Genomic DNA, 19,181 nt, shown 5'->3' on the forward strand with positions numbered 1-19,181 from the left:
AGTGGTACATGGAGACAGGACAAGGGGAAACGGACATAAGCTGCAGCATAGGAAGTTTCGCACGAATGTGCGTAAGAACTTCTTCACGGTGAGGGTGACGGAGCACTGGAACAGGCTGCCCAGGGGGGTTGTGGAGTCTCCTTCTCTGGAGATATTCAAGTCTCGCCTGGACGCCTACCTGTGCGACCTGGTGTAGGGAACCTGCTTTGGCAGGGGGGTTGGTCTCGATGATCTCTAGAGGTCCCTTCCAACCCCTGCAATTCTGTGATTCTGTGATTCTGTGATACCTATCAGCAAACTGCAAGGTCTGCAGGGTGGCTGTGGAAGACTGTGGGGACAGCACAGATACTTCTCTTTGCGTTGCTGGGGTTGGTTTTTTTTTTTGTTCTTTTCTTGGCTCGTGGTGTGGTCAGGAGCAGCTCAATGCCAGGTAGGATGATCCCACACATCTGCATGTTTTTACAGACATGGTTAATGGCCGTGGTGGTGGTGGATTGTTGGTCGGAATAGATGACCTTGGGGGTCTTTTCCAACCTTAATTATTCTGTGATTCTGCTATTCTATGATCATTGTTCAGCATAGGCTGGGGTCACCCCTTGGGAAGTGCTGGGCTCTGAAGGCATTGATATTTGGTTCCTGAACACACTTCTTGCAGGTCTGTAGTGCTAGGGAAATTCTTTTATGGAGAATTAACCAAAAAAAGTGGAAGTATCAACCTCTGCAGCCACTTGCTCTCATTTTCTCTGTCGTAAGTTAGGACTAAGTCCTTCAGTGGCAATTTACACACCAGTGTCACTGAGATCAGTATTTGGCACTCTGTTCTCTTTCATCATCTGCAAACTGGAGATAATAATATTTGGTAGGGTTGGGTGAATAATTCATGGCAGGTCTTTATTAGCGGATGTTGCATCTCTGTGCTTGTAGATAGTCTGCACATGAACTGCATTTTTTTCAAATGTATTTCTTATTCCAAATTATTCACCAAATACTTTTAAATATTTTATTAATATATTAATGTAATTAATATATTTTATTAATTATTAAAATAATTTTATGGGCCTATAGTGTGTTTAGTACATGAATTTGAAGCTTGCCTTGTTTGAGTATTTGTCATTGTTGGTTAAATTTTGTTATTTCAGCAACTGTGCCTCTTGTACAAACAAGTCTGACTGACAGGAAGTACAAGGAATGCATGAATATGTTGGAGTTACGGGGTTGTTGTTGTTTCCCTTTATTACTGTTTCAGCTCTAATATCAATCTACCTCAGAGAGTATTGTGAATAATAAAGAGATACTTCTAAATGTGCAATGCTGCCTTACAGTGCTATTGTTTATAAGACAGATGCTCTTGTCTTTTTGCAGCATGAGGTTCTCAGAGATGTGCTTCTGAGGTGTCACACACTGATGTGTTCAGAGCTCTCAAGAAAAGCAGAGATGTGTAAGATTGAGTCTAGGCTAATAAAGTAGGTGAGGACTCAGAGAGCAAGTAGCATACCATGACTTGACTCTGATATATATGGCTGAACTTCTCTCCTTCCCAAAATATGTACACACTGGCTTATGGAAATGGTCTGTGATCTGTGCTATTCTCCAAACCATCTCATGCATTTGTCTAGGAGCCTGGACTTGTGCTAGAAACTGTAGAGGCCATTAAAATATATGAATGTATCACAGAATCACCTCTAAGATCATCTGTCCAGCTGTCAGCCCATCACTACCGTGCCCACTAACTGTGTCCCTCTGTGCCACATCTACACATTTCTTGGACACTTACAGGGATGGTGACTCCACCAGTTCCTGGGCAGCCTGTCCAATCTACCCTTAGTGTCCTGGGTAGTTCTTAGCATCTCAGGAGCAAGCTTAAAAGCCTGTGGGTTGCTCGGCTCCACTGCCCAAAGCGCTGACTCTGTTTGTTTGTTCAGGACGTGCTCTGTTCCACATCCATTCCCTGGAAGCTGGGGAAGGAGGACACTGACCATGTCCCTGGAGAGTCAGTGAGGGAGGCTGCAGCTCCCAGTTTTGCTGCTTGGGAAATGGGAAGTGCTGGGACAGAGACCAGAGTTCTGGCTGGAGGCTTGGATCTGTGGAGTAAGATCCTGCTAGTGTGGACTGCAGCTGTTTTAAATGATTCCATTAGTTGTGCTTAGATCATCACAGTGAAAAAGGATAGTTAGTATAGGCAGAGTGCTAAGAATGTTTCCTCACTTTATCATAAAGTGGAACACTGCCCTAATACGTCCACAAGAACTTCTCCATGGTGGTGTTCAAGGCCAGGATGGATGGGATCCTGGGCAGACAGATCTAGTGCCTGGTGATTCTGCCTACAACAGCGGTTTGGAACTAGATGACCTTTAATGTTCCTTCCAACTTAAATCATTCTTGTAGATGCTAAAGAGCATACTCATTTTCAGGATTTATTGACAAGCAAGATCCTAGAGCACGTAGGAGATGTAAGCCAGTAGCATACAATCGGCTTGTGCCTTTTCCTGAAGGTGTAGTGTTTGTTCATTTGGTTGGTTGGCATTTCTTTTCCTGTATAGTTTCAATAATAAAGGAAAATTTCTTGGTGTGGTCCCAGTAGTAGAAGTTTTTGTGCAGATTTGCCAGGACATAACCACCAGGAGTCCTTGGGATTTATTTTCCAAATAAGAACAGCTAAAGCTTCAGGTGTAAGGAATGAGCAAGGAAAGAAGGATGGCTCTTTTAAGCTTCATTTATAGTTATCCTTTCATGATTGTATTAACACTATCTTGGATTTTTTGTAGTGGAGAAAAGTAATTTGGTAACTTAAAAGTTATGGGTAACTTGAAAGTAATGGGGAACTTGAAAACAAGGAGCTTTTGATGTTAACCAAATGTTAACCTGGTCATATTTGTTCATTCAGGTTAAAAACTGTAAAACAACTTTTCATATCAAGGGAAAATACAGAGTCAGCATGAAAAGGGCCAGACTGTCAGGTCTACTCTTGATTTAACTTCTAAGGTATTGATGTTGATTGATACTCTGCAGAGATTGTAAACTGCTATGTTTTGTATTCAAGTTCAAATCAAATATGTTGGTGGGAGTGACAAATCAGATGTAGGCTTGCTTCCCATCTAAAAATTATCCTTACAATAGCTTGATTGCTCTTGATTTTTTATCAGAATTAGTGGGAAAAAAAAGATTTCCTTTAATTACAGTTTGTTTAAATAAGGACATACAAAAACATAACTAAAGTAAAAACCATTGCCTATGAAAACATGGAGCTACCATTAAAACATTTAAAACATTACCATTTGAATCAATTCTCTGTTGCAGCTGTTTGTTTCATGAGTTTGGTTTCAAGTGCACGAATGATAGCTGTTAGGACAATTTGTGTTAAAACCCTTGATCCTGGTAACATAATGCATGCACTGTACAATACCTATTGTCAAGAAGCTCTTGCTGGGAGGTTGCTGCCTTAGATCACAAGATGAGTGGTATGGAGGCTTCTGAGCAAATGTCTGTATCTCATCAGCCAGGAAAGGTATCCTGCTGCTGCTGCTTTCTCTGGGACATTTTAGGATCTTTTATTTTTTGGCGTGCCCTGCTCCACATTTGCAGCACCCTCATAATTTGCTCTGCCCATCCTGAACTGAGATGTCCCCGGAAAAATAGGAGAGTTTCTTCTCAAAGCTGCTCTTAGTGATCATGTGCTTTTATTTATTTTTCTTTAAAGCTAATTACCTTCAGTTAATTGATAAGGTCTTTTGACAGTTCCACCAAAAAAAACTGTATGTATTTGAAAACTGGGAACTTCCTGAGGAATGCCTTGGTCCCCTGTGTAGCAGGGTGAGGTTTGTGTTGCACCAGATTTGCTCTGGCTGCAGAGCAGACAACCATCTCTGTCTGCCCCTTTCTCAGGCAGCAAATGCAGGCATTTATGTGTTACTAGAGAAATGGATTTCAGAGTTTTCTGATCTTCCAGTGTTTTCTCTTTAAAGCAGCCAAATTTGCCAGTGTACTGAAAGGCCAAAGCATGCAAAGGAAACAGAAAGATACGGAGAGGTCCTGTGAGATCAGCATAGCCATATGACAATATTGAGAGGTTCAAGAGGAGTGAACCAACCACTATAGCTTAGGGACTGGGAGGAACTGAGGGCTTCTTTGTGCTTTCCTTATTAGGTTAAACTTAACTTCTTGCTTAATTTGAAAATTGGCTTTCCCATCTATAGCTGATGACTGAGGGACTGAGGCATCAGAGGTTGGTAGTCATCAGGAGATTTCTTGGTGGCCCATAGGGAAGGTTTCTCAGCCTGTGCTAAAGTAGCAAAGGGCTGAAGATGGGGCATGGTTTGGTCTTGGTTCAGTTTTCTCCATACCAGAACAACATGTGGGAACATGAGACCTGGTGGGCGAGGTGTCCACAAGGTGTTCTGAGGTGAGCGAATGCTCCTTAGCACAAACAGGGGATGTCCTCCTCCCTCTTCAATCCTCTGATTCCTTGCTGCCTTGGGGCAGGGGAAGAGGGTGAACCCTGTCAGAAGGCCTTCTAGTACTTAAGGGGAGCTTATAAGCAGGAGGGAGACTGACTTTTTATACAGACACATAGTGACAGGACAAGGGGCAATGTTTTTAAACGAAAAGAAGGGAGATCAGTGTTAGATGTTACAAGGAGCTTCTTTACTCAGAGGGCAGTGAGGCGCTGGCACTGCTGCCCAGAGAGCTGAAGTGCCCCACACCTGGAAGTGCTCGAGGCTGAGTTGGATGGGGCCCTGGGCAGCCTGAGCTGGTGGGGGCAGCCAGCCTATGGCAGGGGGATGGAACTGGGTGGACTCTAATATCATTTCCAACCCAAACCATTCTGAGATTCTGTGAATCCGTGATTATGTGATTCTGTGACATACAAGCAGCAGTTCATGTCTAGCAGTTTTTAAAGAAGGCAGCACATGACTATGAATAGTTGATGCCAGATGATCGTTTTTCTTCTCTATGGATTCTTACATAATGTCTTTTTGTTTTCAGCAGATAGACTGGGACCTCCTCTAGATATACTGCTGGATTCGCTGAACTGCACAGCTTTCAGTGTACAATGGAGGATGCCAAAGCAGCACGCAAGCACCATCACAGGATATACAGTAAGCGATCCCTTATGCTGTTAGCAGAGAGCAGCCTCAAAGCTGTGCACATGCACAGCAGAGCAAAGCAGGACAGCCTGCTCTCCAAAAATAATGCCATTGCCAGGAAGGTGTTCAGGGAACAGGTGACCTGAACTGATGGAACTGTAACTTTAAGAAACAGGCAGTTTGTATGTTAAAAGGGAGCTATGATGGGAATTTGGATTGTATGCCAGCAGCTTATACTGGGAACAGATTGCTTTTCTTTGGTGGTTTCCATGCAAGCATCTCAATGTTCTCTGCAGCTGATAAAGCAAGAAAGTACAGCAGAGCAGGTTGATACTACACTGTGCAAATGAAAGGAGGTCTGCAGTGATTTCAGGACTGTTTGGATCCTTAGGTTTATATCTCCAGCCTGAGGAGTAGTTTAGCAGCACTCACTATTCCAGAGTCTGCCTCTTAGCCTCTTTACCTCTTTACCATTATCTCTCAGAGAAGCTGTTGGTTTTCCTGTTTCAGCCGGCAGTTCTGGAACCTTCAGACCCTCTCCCAGTTCCCCTCTGCACCCTGAGCATAACAGAGTGGCTAGCCTAAACTGGGCACTATTTGAGTGTGCAAACAGAAAACATGGGCACAAATTGCCATTCATTTTCTCAACAAAAAGGATATTCATTTTCCTTCAATTGCTATTCCAGGGCAATGAAACTCAGTAGCCAAACAGATGTTAATCAGAGAGGAATTAGCATAAGAAAAAATAGGAACTTCTTTTATTTTTGTTTGTGTTGTCAATGAAAAGATTCAGATTTTTCAGTAAAAGTGAACAGAACACAATAGTCAGTTTTACATAAAGCATACATGACTACCCTTAGTATTAACACACAATACAAGAGTGAGACAATTTCTAGAAACTTATTTTTGGTACATATCCCCTTCATCCCATGGTTGTGTAGATGACAGTAGTCCAATCCAACAGCAGAGCTGTTTTTATAGTTAGAAAGATGCTCATAATGCCGCACACAGAACTGTGCAAGTCACAGGAGAGGTGAGTATAGGAATATTGCTAATAGTTCAGGTGTCAGCTCCAAAAAAGGGATATTGACTACTTGCAAATTCTGCCAGTTTAAATGATGGTTCTCTAAGTTGCAATATTTTTCAAAGCAGTAACAGAACACCATAGTCACAAATTGTATTTTTCACTACTCATTTAGATGAAATATTTATGTCTCAGTTTATTTTTAACTCTTGAGTTCATGTATGATCTAATAATTAAAAAGTGACAAAATCTAGTATTAATTGTGCTGTATGCAAACTCTCTTCACTTTATGTTAGCATTTGACCCTCTAGCATCTCAGTGTCTGTTTGCATACAAAATCAAATTCTTTCTGGTTCATTAGTCTCCTGTATGCAACAACAGACATGAAGGAAGACATTTATGACATAGCAATTTTGATAGTGGCATAATCACATAATATCTTCTTTATATGAAGTAAAACACCAAACTTATGCAAATCAGTCCCACAAATCTACAGCTGTGCAACTTGATCATGGCCAAATCATGCACACAGATCAGCTCAAGAGTGCATTGAAAGCTGGGCCGTATTTCACATAAAATTAGCATAAACACTGTAAGATGGTGGTCATGCTGACAATTTCTACCAAATATTAAGGTAATATTAAAAGATGTTAGCTTTTCATGGGTTTTGAAAGTGTAAGGAATCACAGACTTATCTGCTGTTCAGAAAATGATAACATTGCAGTTGTTTTTATATCATTGTACAGCACTGCATTATTGCATTAAACAGTTTAACTATATCTTCTTTGCAAGGTCTTCTACTCAGAGGTTGAAGGTGACAAAGCAGTTAAGCAGCTCTCACACGATGTTCCCCTGAGCCTGGATATGCTGAGCATGGTGAGTGTTCATCAGCAGTCAGAGCAGAAGAGTGGAACGTGCAAGTGGTAACTTGCAGCTCCCTGTTTGCTATGAATTACATGGAGAGTCAGAGCCCCAGATCTACTCTGGGCATTGAGCAAAAAAGAAATCACAAAGCTTTTCAGTAACCCACTCAGAGGACTGATACAATTTTCTCCTCATTGTCAGGCTAACTTACTACATAAAATTTTGGAAGTTGTTGGTGTCTTACTAGTACTGACCTCTGGTGTCTACTGAAAGAGAACTTTTAAGTTCAAATGTGCACTTTCTTGTAGGAAAGGGGATTTGTGCAGCCTGAATATCAGTGTGTGTATATTGCAGTGTCTGGTACAGACAAGTGAGTGCCCAAGGTAAAGGGGACAAGTAGTTTTCAATGTTTTTTTTTTATCTCTTTGTGAGACTGTTGCCTCCCAAAGGAATTTAAAGATTAATTTGTTTTGTTGCATTTGAGCAGGTCTCCCCTATAGAAGATTCCTTAGCTTCCATTTCTTCGGTTCTTACAAGCACTTCTTTTTCTCATTGCTTCCTATTTTTCCATTTTCCTTTAGTTCTGTTTTTCCTTTTATCTGCCCTCTACCTTTTTATTTTTCTCTCCTCTTTCTCTGTCCAATCTCACCTTCAATTTTCACTCACAAAGGAATGCTGCCCATCCTCTTCTGCTGCAATTAGTGCTGAGATAAAGGTGATCCCTCTGTGCTTCTGGATGGTTATAATGCCATCTGCTTTTAAAAAGATGTTATGAAACACGCTAGCATCCCCTCAGTGAGGGGAACCTGCTCTTTGAGTTCAGCAAGGCAGAATCAGTGATTTTCCAGCCTTGGCTTAGGCAGAGGATGGAGTAGCATCTTAGGCAGATGCAGTGAGGGAACACTTCCACAGTGCGCTCTGTAAGGAGCAGAGTCTGTCCCTGAGACAGCAACACTACCAGCACAGGAATCAAAACCTTATGTGTGCACACAGAGCATTGCAGGATCTTGATTTTGTGGTCCTTATTTACAATTTGACTTTTTCTTCCTCTCTCTCCCACTCATTTTCTTTCTTCTTTATTTTCTCACCTCTCTTTCCTCATCTGCTGTACCATGATATGCACTCACTGCTTCTCTCTGGCCCAAGTTCTCAGCAGCCTTCCCTGTAGGAAGCATGGGGGAGAAAATTGCTCAGATTTCCAGCAGTCACTCAGTTTTGGCTCTGATTCCTGTAGGTTTCTGGGATCATGGCAAACGAAAGTATCTTGTGGCCATATGTTATTTATTGATTAACACATTATTTTCTCCCTTCTCGTCTTTATCTCTGTATTTCTCACTTAGTTTTTTCAATTCACCAAATAACATTCTTGCTAGTATTGCCAATAAAGATCAAACAGCACATTTTTATTGTCTTTATCCTGTATTACTCCCTACAAAAAGAGTCTGTACTCACACAAGTAAATAATAGACTCAAATAATACCTTATGATGCAGCACTGACCTTGTTTTTGTTTGCTGGCCCATTACTTATGTGTATTTACCATCTCTTTTTAGTGTGTTACTTCATTAACAAATCCTATTTTGATTTTTTCTAGGGTCAACTTGAAGGACAAGCAATTTTTGTAAGTATTGCTTCACCTGAGGCTCAGTCACAGCTGTGATTTAAAATAAGACTGAACTTTTCTGATATGAGCTTTCCATAGATTCAGCCTCAAAAATATTTCCCTACAACGTTGGTTGTAGTTACCACTTAAACAGGAACTTTTGTAGTCAAAAAAGTAGTGACTAGAGCTTAAAATCCAAATGTAAATAAGGGGAATGTGTGTGTGGGTGTAGCAATTCCACTTTTAATGATGGGCAAATCTTCATTCAGTCTTTCAAAGCGTTTGTTGATGTTTTGCTTGTTTAAGAAAATGTCAGCTATATTCAGGTGGTGATGATTTAGAGGAGACCAGGACAGCAAGGCTGGCAGACACACAGCGATGGGAAGGACAGCAGCCCAACAGTGGGAGAGGAGGAAGAGGTTGGGGGGGGCAGAAGTGCTGATGTCCAGGAGGAGGACTGGGAGACCAACAGCTCTTATAAAATAGGTCTGAAATGAGTTTGCAGCTAGTGAGCTATTCACATTAATTATTTCCAGCCCTGTCCATTCTGCTTCCTATGAGCAGTAAACAGAGTGGTCTTATTGTGAAGGAGGAAGCTAGCAGGAGGTGCTTGGCTTTGTGTAGGATAAAGGCAGAGATTTCAGTTAAACACTGAAATATCAACAAACTCCTGCATTTTTTTTTTCTTCTGAGATTTGTTCAAAAATGAAGAAATCCAGTGAAGTCAGTGAGTCTGGCACAGCTTTCACTGCCTTAACTAAGAGAGGCTAGGCTGGGAGGAGGTTGTCCAGATGAAACCTCGGGACATGCCTGAGACAGGGCTGTCTGGTTCAATCCCGAGTTTGGATTACGGCATTTTGGAGTTGAAGTTCCAGGCTGGGCCTGTTTTCTGCTTGATAAAAATAACACTTGTGAGGGGTACATGTGGAGAATGTGACTGACTGGGATTAATCAGCTCCCAGCTGTCATTAATCCCCAGGAAGTGGTGTTCTTGCTGAAATACTTTCTGTTATATTCATACCAAACACAACAGAAATCTGCAAGAGCTTTGTGGTTAAGTCTGCATAATTTGTGTTTCCATCACTAAGCCTCCTCTGCTGGTGTGGGTACAGTTCTGCTGCCTTCTCAGAAACTTCTCTGGACCCCATGAGACTGTCGTAGAGAGATTGGCTCTTCCTGCGTGTGTGTGCATGTGCCTATGCATGAGCAAAGTGGATAGTGTCTTGTATCTGCAGTGCATCATCCTATCATATAGAATGCATACATGAGAGCAGTCTGTAGAAGTGCTGAAGCAGTACCATTTACTAACGCTTTGTTCTGCTGGGCCAGTATTCATGAAGAAGTTGTGCATGTGCACAGATATATGTTTGTATATATAAAAGCAAGGACAATTAGTGCGCTTTAGAAGTGGGAGGTTTTTAGGTCGTAGGAGAACGACAGCGCTCCCTACAAGATAGCCAAGCACACAGGTACAAAATGGAGAGTGAGCAGCTGAGAGTGGGGAAGGGTTGGTAGGAGGATCAATTGGCATCACAACCAGCTCTGCTTCTTCAATGATACTGTAGTCCACGTGGGTTTTGTTTCTTATTTGTTGGTTCTTTTTTTTTTTTCAAATTAAAACCAAACAAAATGGAAAATAGACTTTATCTGGAAAATAATTTATAATCCAGGTTTCTGTGAAGCAACTTCAAGTGCAGCTCAAAAAAGGGTTCGGTACAGCTGGCAGGAGCACAAGGCAGGGAGGAACACAATCCCTGCCTGCACCTGATTCCCGTACTGCAGAAAAGGCATTGCATTGCTTCACACTACTGAAGAATGTGAGATTGTAATGAAACTGCCAGATGTCATTCTGCAGGGTTTTAGTATGAGTGTCATGTAAGACAAGAAAGTGCAGTCAATGTTAGTAAAGCTTCATCAGGAATATAGTGTTCAGTTTTGTATGTCATGTTTCAAAATGCAGGAGTTGCTCAAGATAGTGAAGGGATAATATATAATGATTTGAGCTGACCTTTCAGTACAGCACCAAAATTCCCTGTCTGTGAGGTTGCTGTCTCCTCTGAGATGCAATAAACTTTTTTCTAACACTTTCTCCTAAATAAAAGCTGAAGAGAGCAGTTCACTGTGGTTTTGAGAATAAATATGTTGAATCTAAATACTTCAGTCGAACTTTGATTTTGATTGGCCTTGTAGTCAATGAGGCTGGTTCTCTTTAGTTTATTGCAGATTAGACTTGTGAAGCAGTAGTTAAGAGGCAAATATACGTGAATATCTCACTATTTTCTGAGGACAAGTTCTTGAATAGCGTGAAAGCAATCAGAGAATCAGACATAGAGGATTTTTTATTATAAGGTGCTTTCAGGAACAAGCGCACACAATTTAAGTACAGACGGACAGTATATATGACAAGGTGGGTAGAGTGGCAGGAACATCAATATTGCTAGTGGGTGGAGGTGAGGGGTTTTCAGCAGCAATTGTTTCAGGTCATATTTGGAACGATTGCAGTCGCTTCGGCTAAATAAATAAATACTTTCATTTCAATGTTCTCACTAATTCTCCCCGGGCAGTTACTTTTTCAGAATTGTTGTCATCTCTCTCAGATGAATCCAGATCATTCAAGCAGATCGAGGGTGAAGGATGGAAAAGCAGGATAATAGCCAGACAGTCTTTGTTAATAGGAAATCAGTGATGGAGCTCCAAAACCATGGCAAGTGAAACGACAGCTGGCAAGGTGTTATTTAATGATGTTCTAGTAATGAAATGCTCCCCAAAGAACAGAAAGGGAAAGTTTGTCCAAAAGGCCATCATGAGGACATTTAGCAGATAATAAAATTTTAGGATTTACTATTTTGCTGCAACTGGAAATGCAGATTTAAGGTCTGTTCGAGCTTGAAGTGAAAGGAGATCTCTACACTTCCACGTGCTCTGTGAAAAATGTTTTTAATATCAGAGAATGAAAAACAAAAATATTCTCTGTACAACAATTCTCTGTAAATGCATTTTTTTCACAGCAAAGCAATCTGAGTCATATAAACTGTTTACTTGAGTGTGCTGTCAAAATTAATAAATCTAGGATTTTCATCTACATGAAGATAGGGTACATGTAAAGAACTCTGCATTTTTATGTAAGTATTTTTAAGGATGTATTTTTTTGATAACATTAGTTACTTTCTGGAAGATTTTAGCAGGCTCCTTTGAAAAATAATCTGCAGAAGTTCCTGTGGAGGACAGCGTTGTCTTCCACATGGTAGCTGTTTGTGGGTTAATCTTTCTGTGTTTATGGCAAAAGGACAAAAAAGGGAAGTAGTCAAAGCTGGTAGCATGAAGTGGACAGCCAGCTAGGAGTATCATGAGAGGCGGTGAGATTGGGCTCTGCTCTATGAGAAATTCAAGATTGTCAGTTCACACGGCTTTAAACTGCTTTATTTTCAGAAGTTCCTATGGTCTCGATTTAAAAAATAAAAATTTTAAAAATGAAAAATGCACCACACTGATAATAAAGGCCAGCAATCGGTTCAAGGGAGAGAATAGTACGTGACTTCAACTTGACCAGCAAAAGCATGACAGGGGACACAAACAGCCCTGAGAGTTATGCTGAGAAATAGGTCCAGATCTGCCCAATGGATTCCCCAGGGGTGGAACTGCAGCTTGAGAGGAAGCACATGGTGACCTTCGTGTTTTTTTTCAGAGCAGGGCTGGAAGGCAGCAGTCTTCCCAGAAGACTGCATGGAAAACATCATATCAGATCCCACTGACTCTTGCAGTTGTTTTTGTCTTGTTTTCTCTTGACTCTGATAGGAAGTTGTTATTGGAGATTTGAAACCTGGCACCCCACATCGCGTTAGTGTTGGAGCCTATGGCTGGGCAGGGAAGGGACGACCCAGCATGCCCAGAGATGTCACAACCTTATCCCAAGGTAACTCTGCTTTCTATTGTGAAGGTGTCAGGGCAGGATCAGCTTGACCAGTAAATGCAGACTGTGTGAAATTCTCAATTTGCCCAAAGCAGTTAGTGAACAGGGGGCAGGATGAGCAGCAAAGTGATTAGAAACAAGTCCCCTTCAGCAGAGGTATTTAAGAGACATGTTGAAATAGAAACTGAGAGACACGGCTTGGTGATAGGACTTGGAAGGTCAGGTTGGTGACTGGACTTGGTGGTCTTGAAGGAGTTCTCCAACCAAGATGATTCGTAGCCATCTGATGTTATGAATCTTTAATAAATTCCTGGTAGACCATTTGAGGTAAGGTTTCTTTTTACATTAGCCCTACCACATCTGTCACACAGCAGGCCACTTGCACCTAAGTCCCTGTTACACGCAGCACTGCAATACTTTACTATTGATTTTCCACAAATGTAGAGTTTTAGAGGGGCAACAAGGATGGGAAGAAGCATATAAATTTGATTCCTAAGTCTGCAAATTTGGATTGCTGTGCATATAAGTCAATTCACTTATCTAATGCTGTTCTGCATTTCTTCTGGCACAGATAACTGCATGCCCCCTGCACCACCCTGTCAGCCCCAGATTGTTGTTGTTTCTGATTCAGAAGTTGCATTATCCTGGAAACCTGGGGCCAGTGAAGGAAGCTCTCCCATACAGTACTACATGGTGGAGTTTATCAGGCAAGTTTGTCAGTGGAAACTGAATTTCAGTGGTTGTGTGCTGTAGTTTTTTTTTTTTTTTTTTCCTAAACTGCGCTATCAAACTGACTAGAGATTCTTCTTGTTATTTATTTATTACTGTATAAAGTATGGTAGGTTCCACTCTCAATATGTGTTGAATTACCATGAAAATTTAAAGGCAATCTAGAAATAATCAAAATTGATATAAAATCACCAGTAAGTCCTATCTTCCGATGAAAGAAAAAAAAGTCTAGTTTAATACATTTCCTCTAATAAAAGCCTGGGTAGATTAAGTTTTAAGCTTCTCCTGTCATCAACTTCTATTGAATCATGCTGAGAGAAGAGTTTGTGGCAGAGTGGTCTCCCTGAGCAAATGTGCCTTTGGCTGCTATAGAAAAAAACCCTGGGGCTGAAGACTCATTGTTTTGGTTTGTTTTAACTGACAGGAGTGTGTAGAGTCTTGAGGTGCAGGACTCTGATTTGTTGTTTTATCCCTGCATTGATCAAGTGTCCATGAAATATTGACTTTTCTTTAATTTGTGAGTGTTTTGTGCTGTTTTGGTTTGCTTTTGCTTTTATGTTGAATTCTTTAAATTTTGTAGTTCTAAACTGTGAAAAGCTGCTAGGCAAGTTGCTTTATGCATGTAAAAGGTCAGGAGCAGGTGATTGTATATGCATCCACAAATAAGTATGTATACCTGGCTGATCATATACTTGTGGAATCTAATATTTGTATTCAAATCTTATTTATTTTCATGTGCTTGTCCCTCTGTTTATGCTTACTGTGAGCGCAAAATTCAGCTTTTGGAAGTTTAACACTTTGGACAAACATGTGATGACAGGTTTTATTTGAGGTTCCTGCATAAGAAGAGAGAATTGCTTATTTATCTGTATTAATCTGGAAAGGTCAAAAAGTAATTCTTCAAAAAAAGACACTCATTTTTAATAAGATTTTTTGTTGTAAAAACCAACAGGAAAAACCATTGGTTTTCAGTGCTTTAAGTGTGATTACAATCTAGAAGATACTGATACAACGCGAAAAATTCCCAAGTTCAAAACCCACTAGTGAACTTATGTTGGACGTTGTATTAGAATCAAAATGCCTCATACTCATTGGGAAACCACCCAGTATTCATTGCAGTGGGATGCAGGGCATGAGGGCTGAAGATGCATTATGGTCATCATGTAACCTCTGCTGTAGAATTACCATGTAATTTTTCCAATATCTGTTTTTCCAGCGTAATTGTTTTCTAGCCATTTCTCTCTTCTCTTCATCTCTTAATGATCATCTATTCATTGGATAGGAAAAGGATTTTGTTGGGTCCTGACTGCAAGCGCATCAGTTGCTTGTGTTCTTTTACCGAAAAGTGGAGTCTATGCATCGCTGTAGAACCAGGGGCCCACTAATGGATAAAGTGGGGATCATTGTTTCCAACTCATGTGTTGAAAGCACACCTTTAAATGTTTTTGTTCAGATGGAGAGCAGAAAATTGCTTCACTGTTTAAGTCAAGACATATGAGGTACTGAAATTTCTGTCTTTTATTGTTTTTAGACTTTGGGAAAGAATTTGCGAACAGCACAGTGTTTTGATTATTCTCTTTAGTTTGAGTTTTAAAGTATTCTTGTTAAATGTGGGATTATGCACTCTTAGACTTGGAAGCTTGAGTATGTATTTGGAGAAAGTTCAAAGCGTTGTAAGTCCTAATGCAGTTAGAAGTAAAGATTTAACTTAAAGCTTCATTGTATTTTGCTCCATGTAGTTTTAACTAGTATGAAGAGCATTAACATGAGTTAAAGCTGTTGAAATCAAACCAATGAAAAACCAGAACAAAGCAGTGCAAACAAATTTAGAGTTAAGTCTTCTGGTGCTAAAGAAATGCAACTCAGATATTATACTGAGTTTTTTTTGCAAAATTAATAACTTAATGCAAATCTGTAATTTTTTGTGGATGCAGTAAAGCCTCTAGAAACTATGACATGGTTTGCATCATTTCAGGCCCCTCAGGACCAACTTCTGTTACTTTGACCATATAGGAACCATGCTGAGAGACTGAGATGAAGGAAGTGTCTTTTTATTTGCTCAGTTGTGATACTGGGTGTTGAAAACTCACGGATTTTTAATACGTTAATTGCTTGCACCTACCAGAATGTCATCAGAACCAGGGATAACTTCTCCTAGGGATACTCTCCATGGATAATGTCTCCTTCTGCCTGAGGTCTCAATTTGAGCCTTTTTTTCGCACTTGCATGGTTTCCCTGGGGATGTTTTAGTTTGCTATAGGCAGCAGAAGGTCATAAGTGATTTCAGATGTGTGATGGGCAGGGATAGGTTAAGCTCTGCTCTGCTCTTCACTATAGGAGAATCCCAAGGAGACCATGCTCTCAACCTGGCTAAGTACTTAAGATCGGGAATGTGAATATAGGCCTTATTCTTATCAACACAGTTCACAAGGAATGCATAAAAGAATATGTTGAAATTGAGACAACTTGTGGGATTGTTGGAAGCTTTCAGGCTCAATGTAAATTTTCCATTGGTTTATGCTAAAAATATTTTATTTTAAAGAAAATTCTTATAAAAGTCTGTGTAGCAACATCCTGGGCTTTAATGTAGTTTGTGTTTCTATTCATAAGATTTTGAAAGAGATTTCTCAAAAATGTCAGATATTTTCACCTGAATACCCAGATGTCTAATTATCCTTGAATCCATTCTGCTCTGAACTGTCTGTCCTTGTGCTGCAATATATTGGGTTGTCGTATTTGAATATCTCATGCTGAAGCTTGTTAAATGCATCTAAGGCAAAGCTTGGCTCTTTCCCAGTAGAAATAATTTGAATATACAAGTCTTTTCATCCTGTAGTTGGAAAAGTGCTGAACACGGGACTGTTATACTTTTGTGTACAACAGAAATTGTAATTTTTAAGTAACTCAGCTGTGAACTTCCAGACCAAGGATGTTGTAGGTGTTCAATTATTACTTTTGCTTGCAAAGAACCCAAAACAACAGTTCTGATGGGGACACTACTCCAAAATCCCTGCAAAAACCCCTGATTTCTTATAGTTTTTCTGGTTAATTCATGAAACAGATACTTCTGGTTTTACTCTTACCTCACAGTCTGAAAGGGCAAAATGTCTGAAAAGATAATTAATGAAGAAAAAGAAATAGTAGAAGTAGAAATTAATTTAATGATGTCAGCATAACATTTTACAGAAGAATAAGGCTAGAATATTGTCTATTTATTTTATTCTTTTCCTCAATTGACCTGGTATATTGGTTAGAGTGTTTTATAGAGGGTGTCACAACAAAGGTAAATAAATACTAAAAATAATATCATGTGGTGCATTATTTTCTACACTGAATATTTTCCATACTAAATAAGACTGTAAAGTATAGATATATCTTAAAAAACATTTCGTAGGCTGAACATGGTACTTGTCGTGAATAGAAACATGGCACAAGTAAGCAATCAAAAACCTTGTGAAATTGATTAATTTAATTTAAATTGATTAAGTGTTTCACTCTGGAATAATTTTCAGTTGGTTTTTAAGAGAGAGTTCAAATGAGTGTAACACTACTGTTCTCCTCATCAGAAATATTTCCTTTCTGTGCTGAACAAATCCCCAAACAATACAGAGTTTTTGGGCATAGCTGGGACGAAGTTCTGCACTCAATTTATATCTGTTCAGTCCTAATGGCTTTACCTATGAATCTATTATTTTAAAAACACTCCAACTCTGTCATTGACCAGATTCTTACTGCATCATATTTTGGTATGGAGATACACAGCTGTACTTCCAGAGCAGAAAATGCCTCATGCACAGAGATATCCCCCAGAGCAGCTCTGCAAGGTCCTGGCTGGAGACAAACCTCTGCTGATCCAGAGGAGACATCTCTGTGAGAAGATGAGGAAAGAGGCATCAAGATGAGCCCTTCTAGTGTAAAAGTTGACTTGAAGTGAAATTCAGCAAAATGTTCCAAACTCAGAAAACACAGGAGTTGGCTGCCCTAAGCCAACTGTGAGTTCACTGTGTTCCTCTCTCCATCTGTTTGCCATTTTATCGTCTTGTACCGATTTGTTCATACATGGAATGTTCTGGAGAAATAGCAAAGTTCAAGCGATAAATCTCTTTTTTTCCTCTCCTTCAGCTGCAGATACTTACACATTTGCAGACATTTCCTCTGTTATTCATTTCTGTAGAAGGAAGTCTTACGAGAGACAGTGTAGTTGAAGACTAGCCTGTGGTTTGTGAAGTTGTGACATTTTCTCCTCTATCTCTACAGGGAGTAGTATCTCCTTTAGGCTCTTCCCGTTTGGGCACTGATGCTGGCAGGATGCATTACAGAGTGGCTTGAAGGCCATTTCTTAATGAGCAGGAACTCTTTCTGTTGCAATTTGTGCCAAAAAAAGATGTGTGTAGGAAAACTGAGAACATGCTGCAAAGTGAGCATGTGGACAGAAGCAATATTAACAGCTTTCATTTGGAAAAGACTTTAAAAGTTTTCATTTTGGCCTGGGCATCAAAAGCTCAGAAAAGGGAAACAGTGACAGAGAGGCTAACATCAATGTCCTCCTGTCTACCAGGAAATGGTGATGGAGGGTGACTGAGGATGGTCTGTTTAGCCGTCACTGCATCTTACACATTTATCTTATTTTAGGTTTATTTTTAGTGAGACAGTAAAATATTTGTATCCTGTGTGCCAGTGTGTAGGAGTCAGGCAGCTGGGAGCTACAGCTTTATCAGTACACTTGCCCTGCTGGCTCAAAGGAGTGAAGCCTCAGTGATCAATAATCTTGTATTGACTGATAAAATAAAACATACATTAATTTTGGCACTTCCAGCTGCAAATAAACAAATACAAAATGCCTGCCTTATGTTAAAATATTCACTGGAAGGCTGTTGGAAACATTTGCAGCTAGTCCTATGTAAACATCAGTAGATTCAGGGAGCACTTGGAGGTTATTTCCTGTAATAAATACCACAAGGACATCTTAGAAACAGGCACTGGAATAATTTTCTCAGAAAGGTCATTTCTTTCCCTATTTTACTTTCTTAGGCTTTAATTTAAATACTTTGGGTGTCTTGGATTTAATGTTTATGTTTTGATTTTGTTTACATTCATTTACCTTCTCATTCAATTTTCTCCTTGACGAGACTTTCTTTAGTGAAAGCAGAAATGGTGTGAAAGCTTTAGAATGTTCTCTCAAGGTGTTTGAAGCAAGCCTTCTCTTTCACATATCCCTTTGTAGCTGAATGTAAGCATTTCTAGTTTTCCTATATTGGTGCCGAGACCAAACCACCAAGTGAATGGTTGTACTGATGTCAGCTGGATTGTAATGTGTACAGAACAGACATTTGTTGGCCACTGGTTTCCAGTACGAGTCAAGACCTATCTGGCCCAAAGGCTAAGAAAATACTTTTGCAAAGGTCAGGTTCTCTGCATTATTATTCAGTTCTTTTGTCATTTCCAGGGAGAAGACTTTGGATCCAAATTTTCCGGTGTGGGGAAGATTAACCTCACTGCCTGGGAAATTAAAAGTTAGATTCTAATTCTGTTAATGCTTTTGTATGTTTGAAAGATGGTCTCAGAAGCATTAGAGCACAGCTCTTACAAATAAATCGGATGTTTTCCTCTATTGCAAAGAATTGCATTATGTTGCCGAAGAGGAGATGGGGACCTGCTGGTGATGTATCTTCTTTTGAAAACTGTGAGCTCCAAATTCACAAAAACAGACAAACAGAAGCTGATTTTCAAATTATCCAATAAACCACCTCCTTGGCTTTATAAGCAAAATCAGAATATTATTTTTGTATCACTGCGTACTGCAGTCTTTCCATGTCACAGGCTAAGTAATGATTGCACAGTCTGGCCTTTTAAGAATTAAGAATTTCAGTCATGATTTTGCAGGCTTGTATCTCATTTATTTTATGTATTTCCCTGGAAAGTTTAAAGGCAATTAATTTATACAGCCAGCCTTACCTACTTATGATCT

The 19,181-nt window shown here is 40.0% G+C and overlaps 1 protein-coding gene across 1 annotated transcript in view; it reads left to right on the forward strand.

Moving 5' to 3' along the window:
* The window catches only part of EGFLAM (EGF like, fibronectin type III and laminin G domains), an 80,847-nt gene that overhangs the window by 20,522 nt on the left and 41,144 nt on the right, over positions 1-19,181 (forward strand). The window contains exons 3-7 of the mRNA XM_019610170.1: positions 4,984-5,096; positions 6,901-6,984; positions 8,566-8,592; positions 12,370-12,487; positions 13,056-13,191. Of these exons, the coding sequence (XP_019465715.1) occupies positions 4,984-5,096; positions 6,901-6,984; positions 8,566-8,592; positions 12,370-12,487; positions 13,056-13,191 (478 nt within the window). The remainder of the gene's footprint in view (positions 1-4,983; positions 5,097-6,900; positions 6,985-8,565; positions 8,593-12,369; positions 12,488-13,055; positions 13,192-19,181) is intronic.

The sequence above is a fragment of the Meleagris gallopavo genome, chromosome Z (assembly GCF_000146605.3).
Source record: "Meleagris gallopavo isolate NT-WF06-2002-E0010 breed Aviagen turkey brand Nicholas breeding stock chromosome Z, Turkey_5.1, whole genome shotgun sequence".
Classification (NCBI taxonomy): Eukaryota; Metazoa; Chordata; class Aves; order Galliformes; family Phasianidae; genus Meleagris; species Meleagris gallopavo.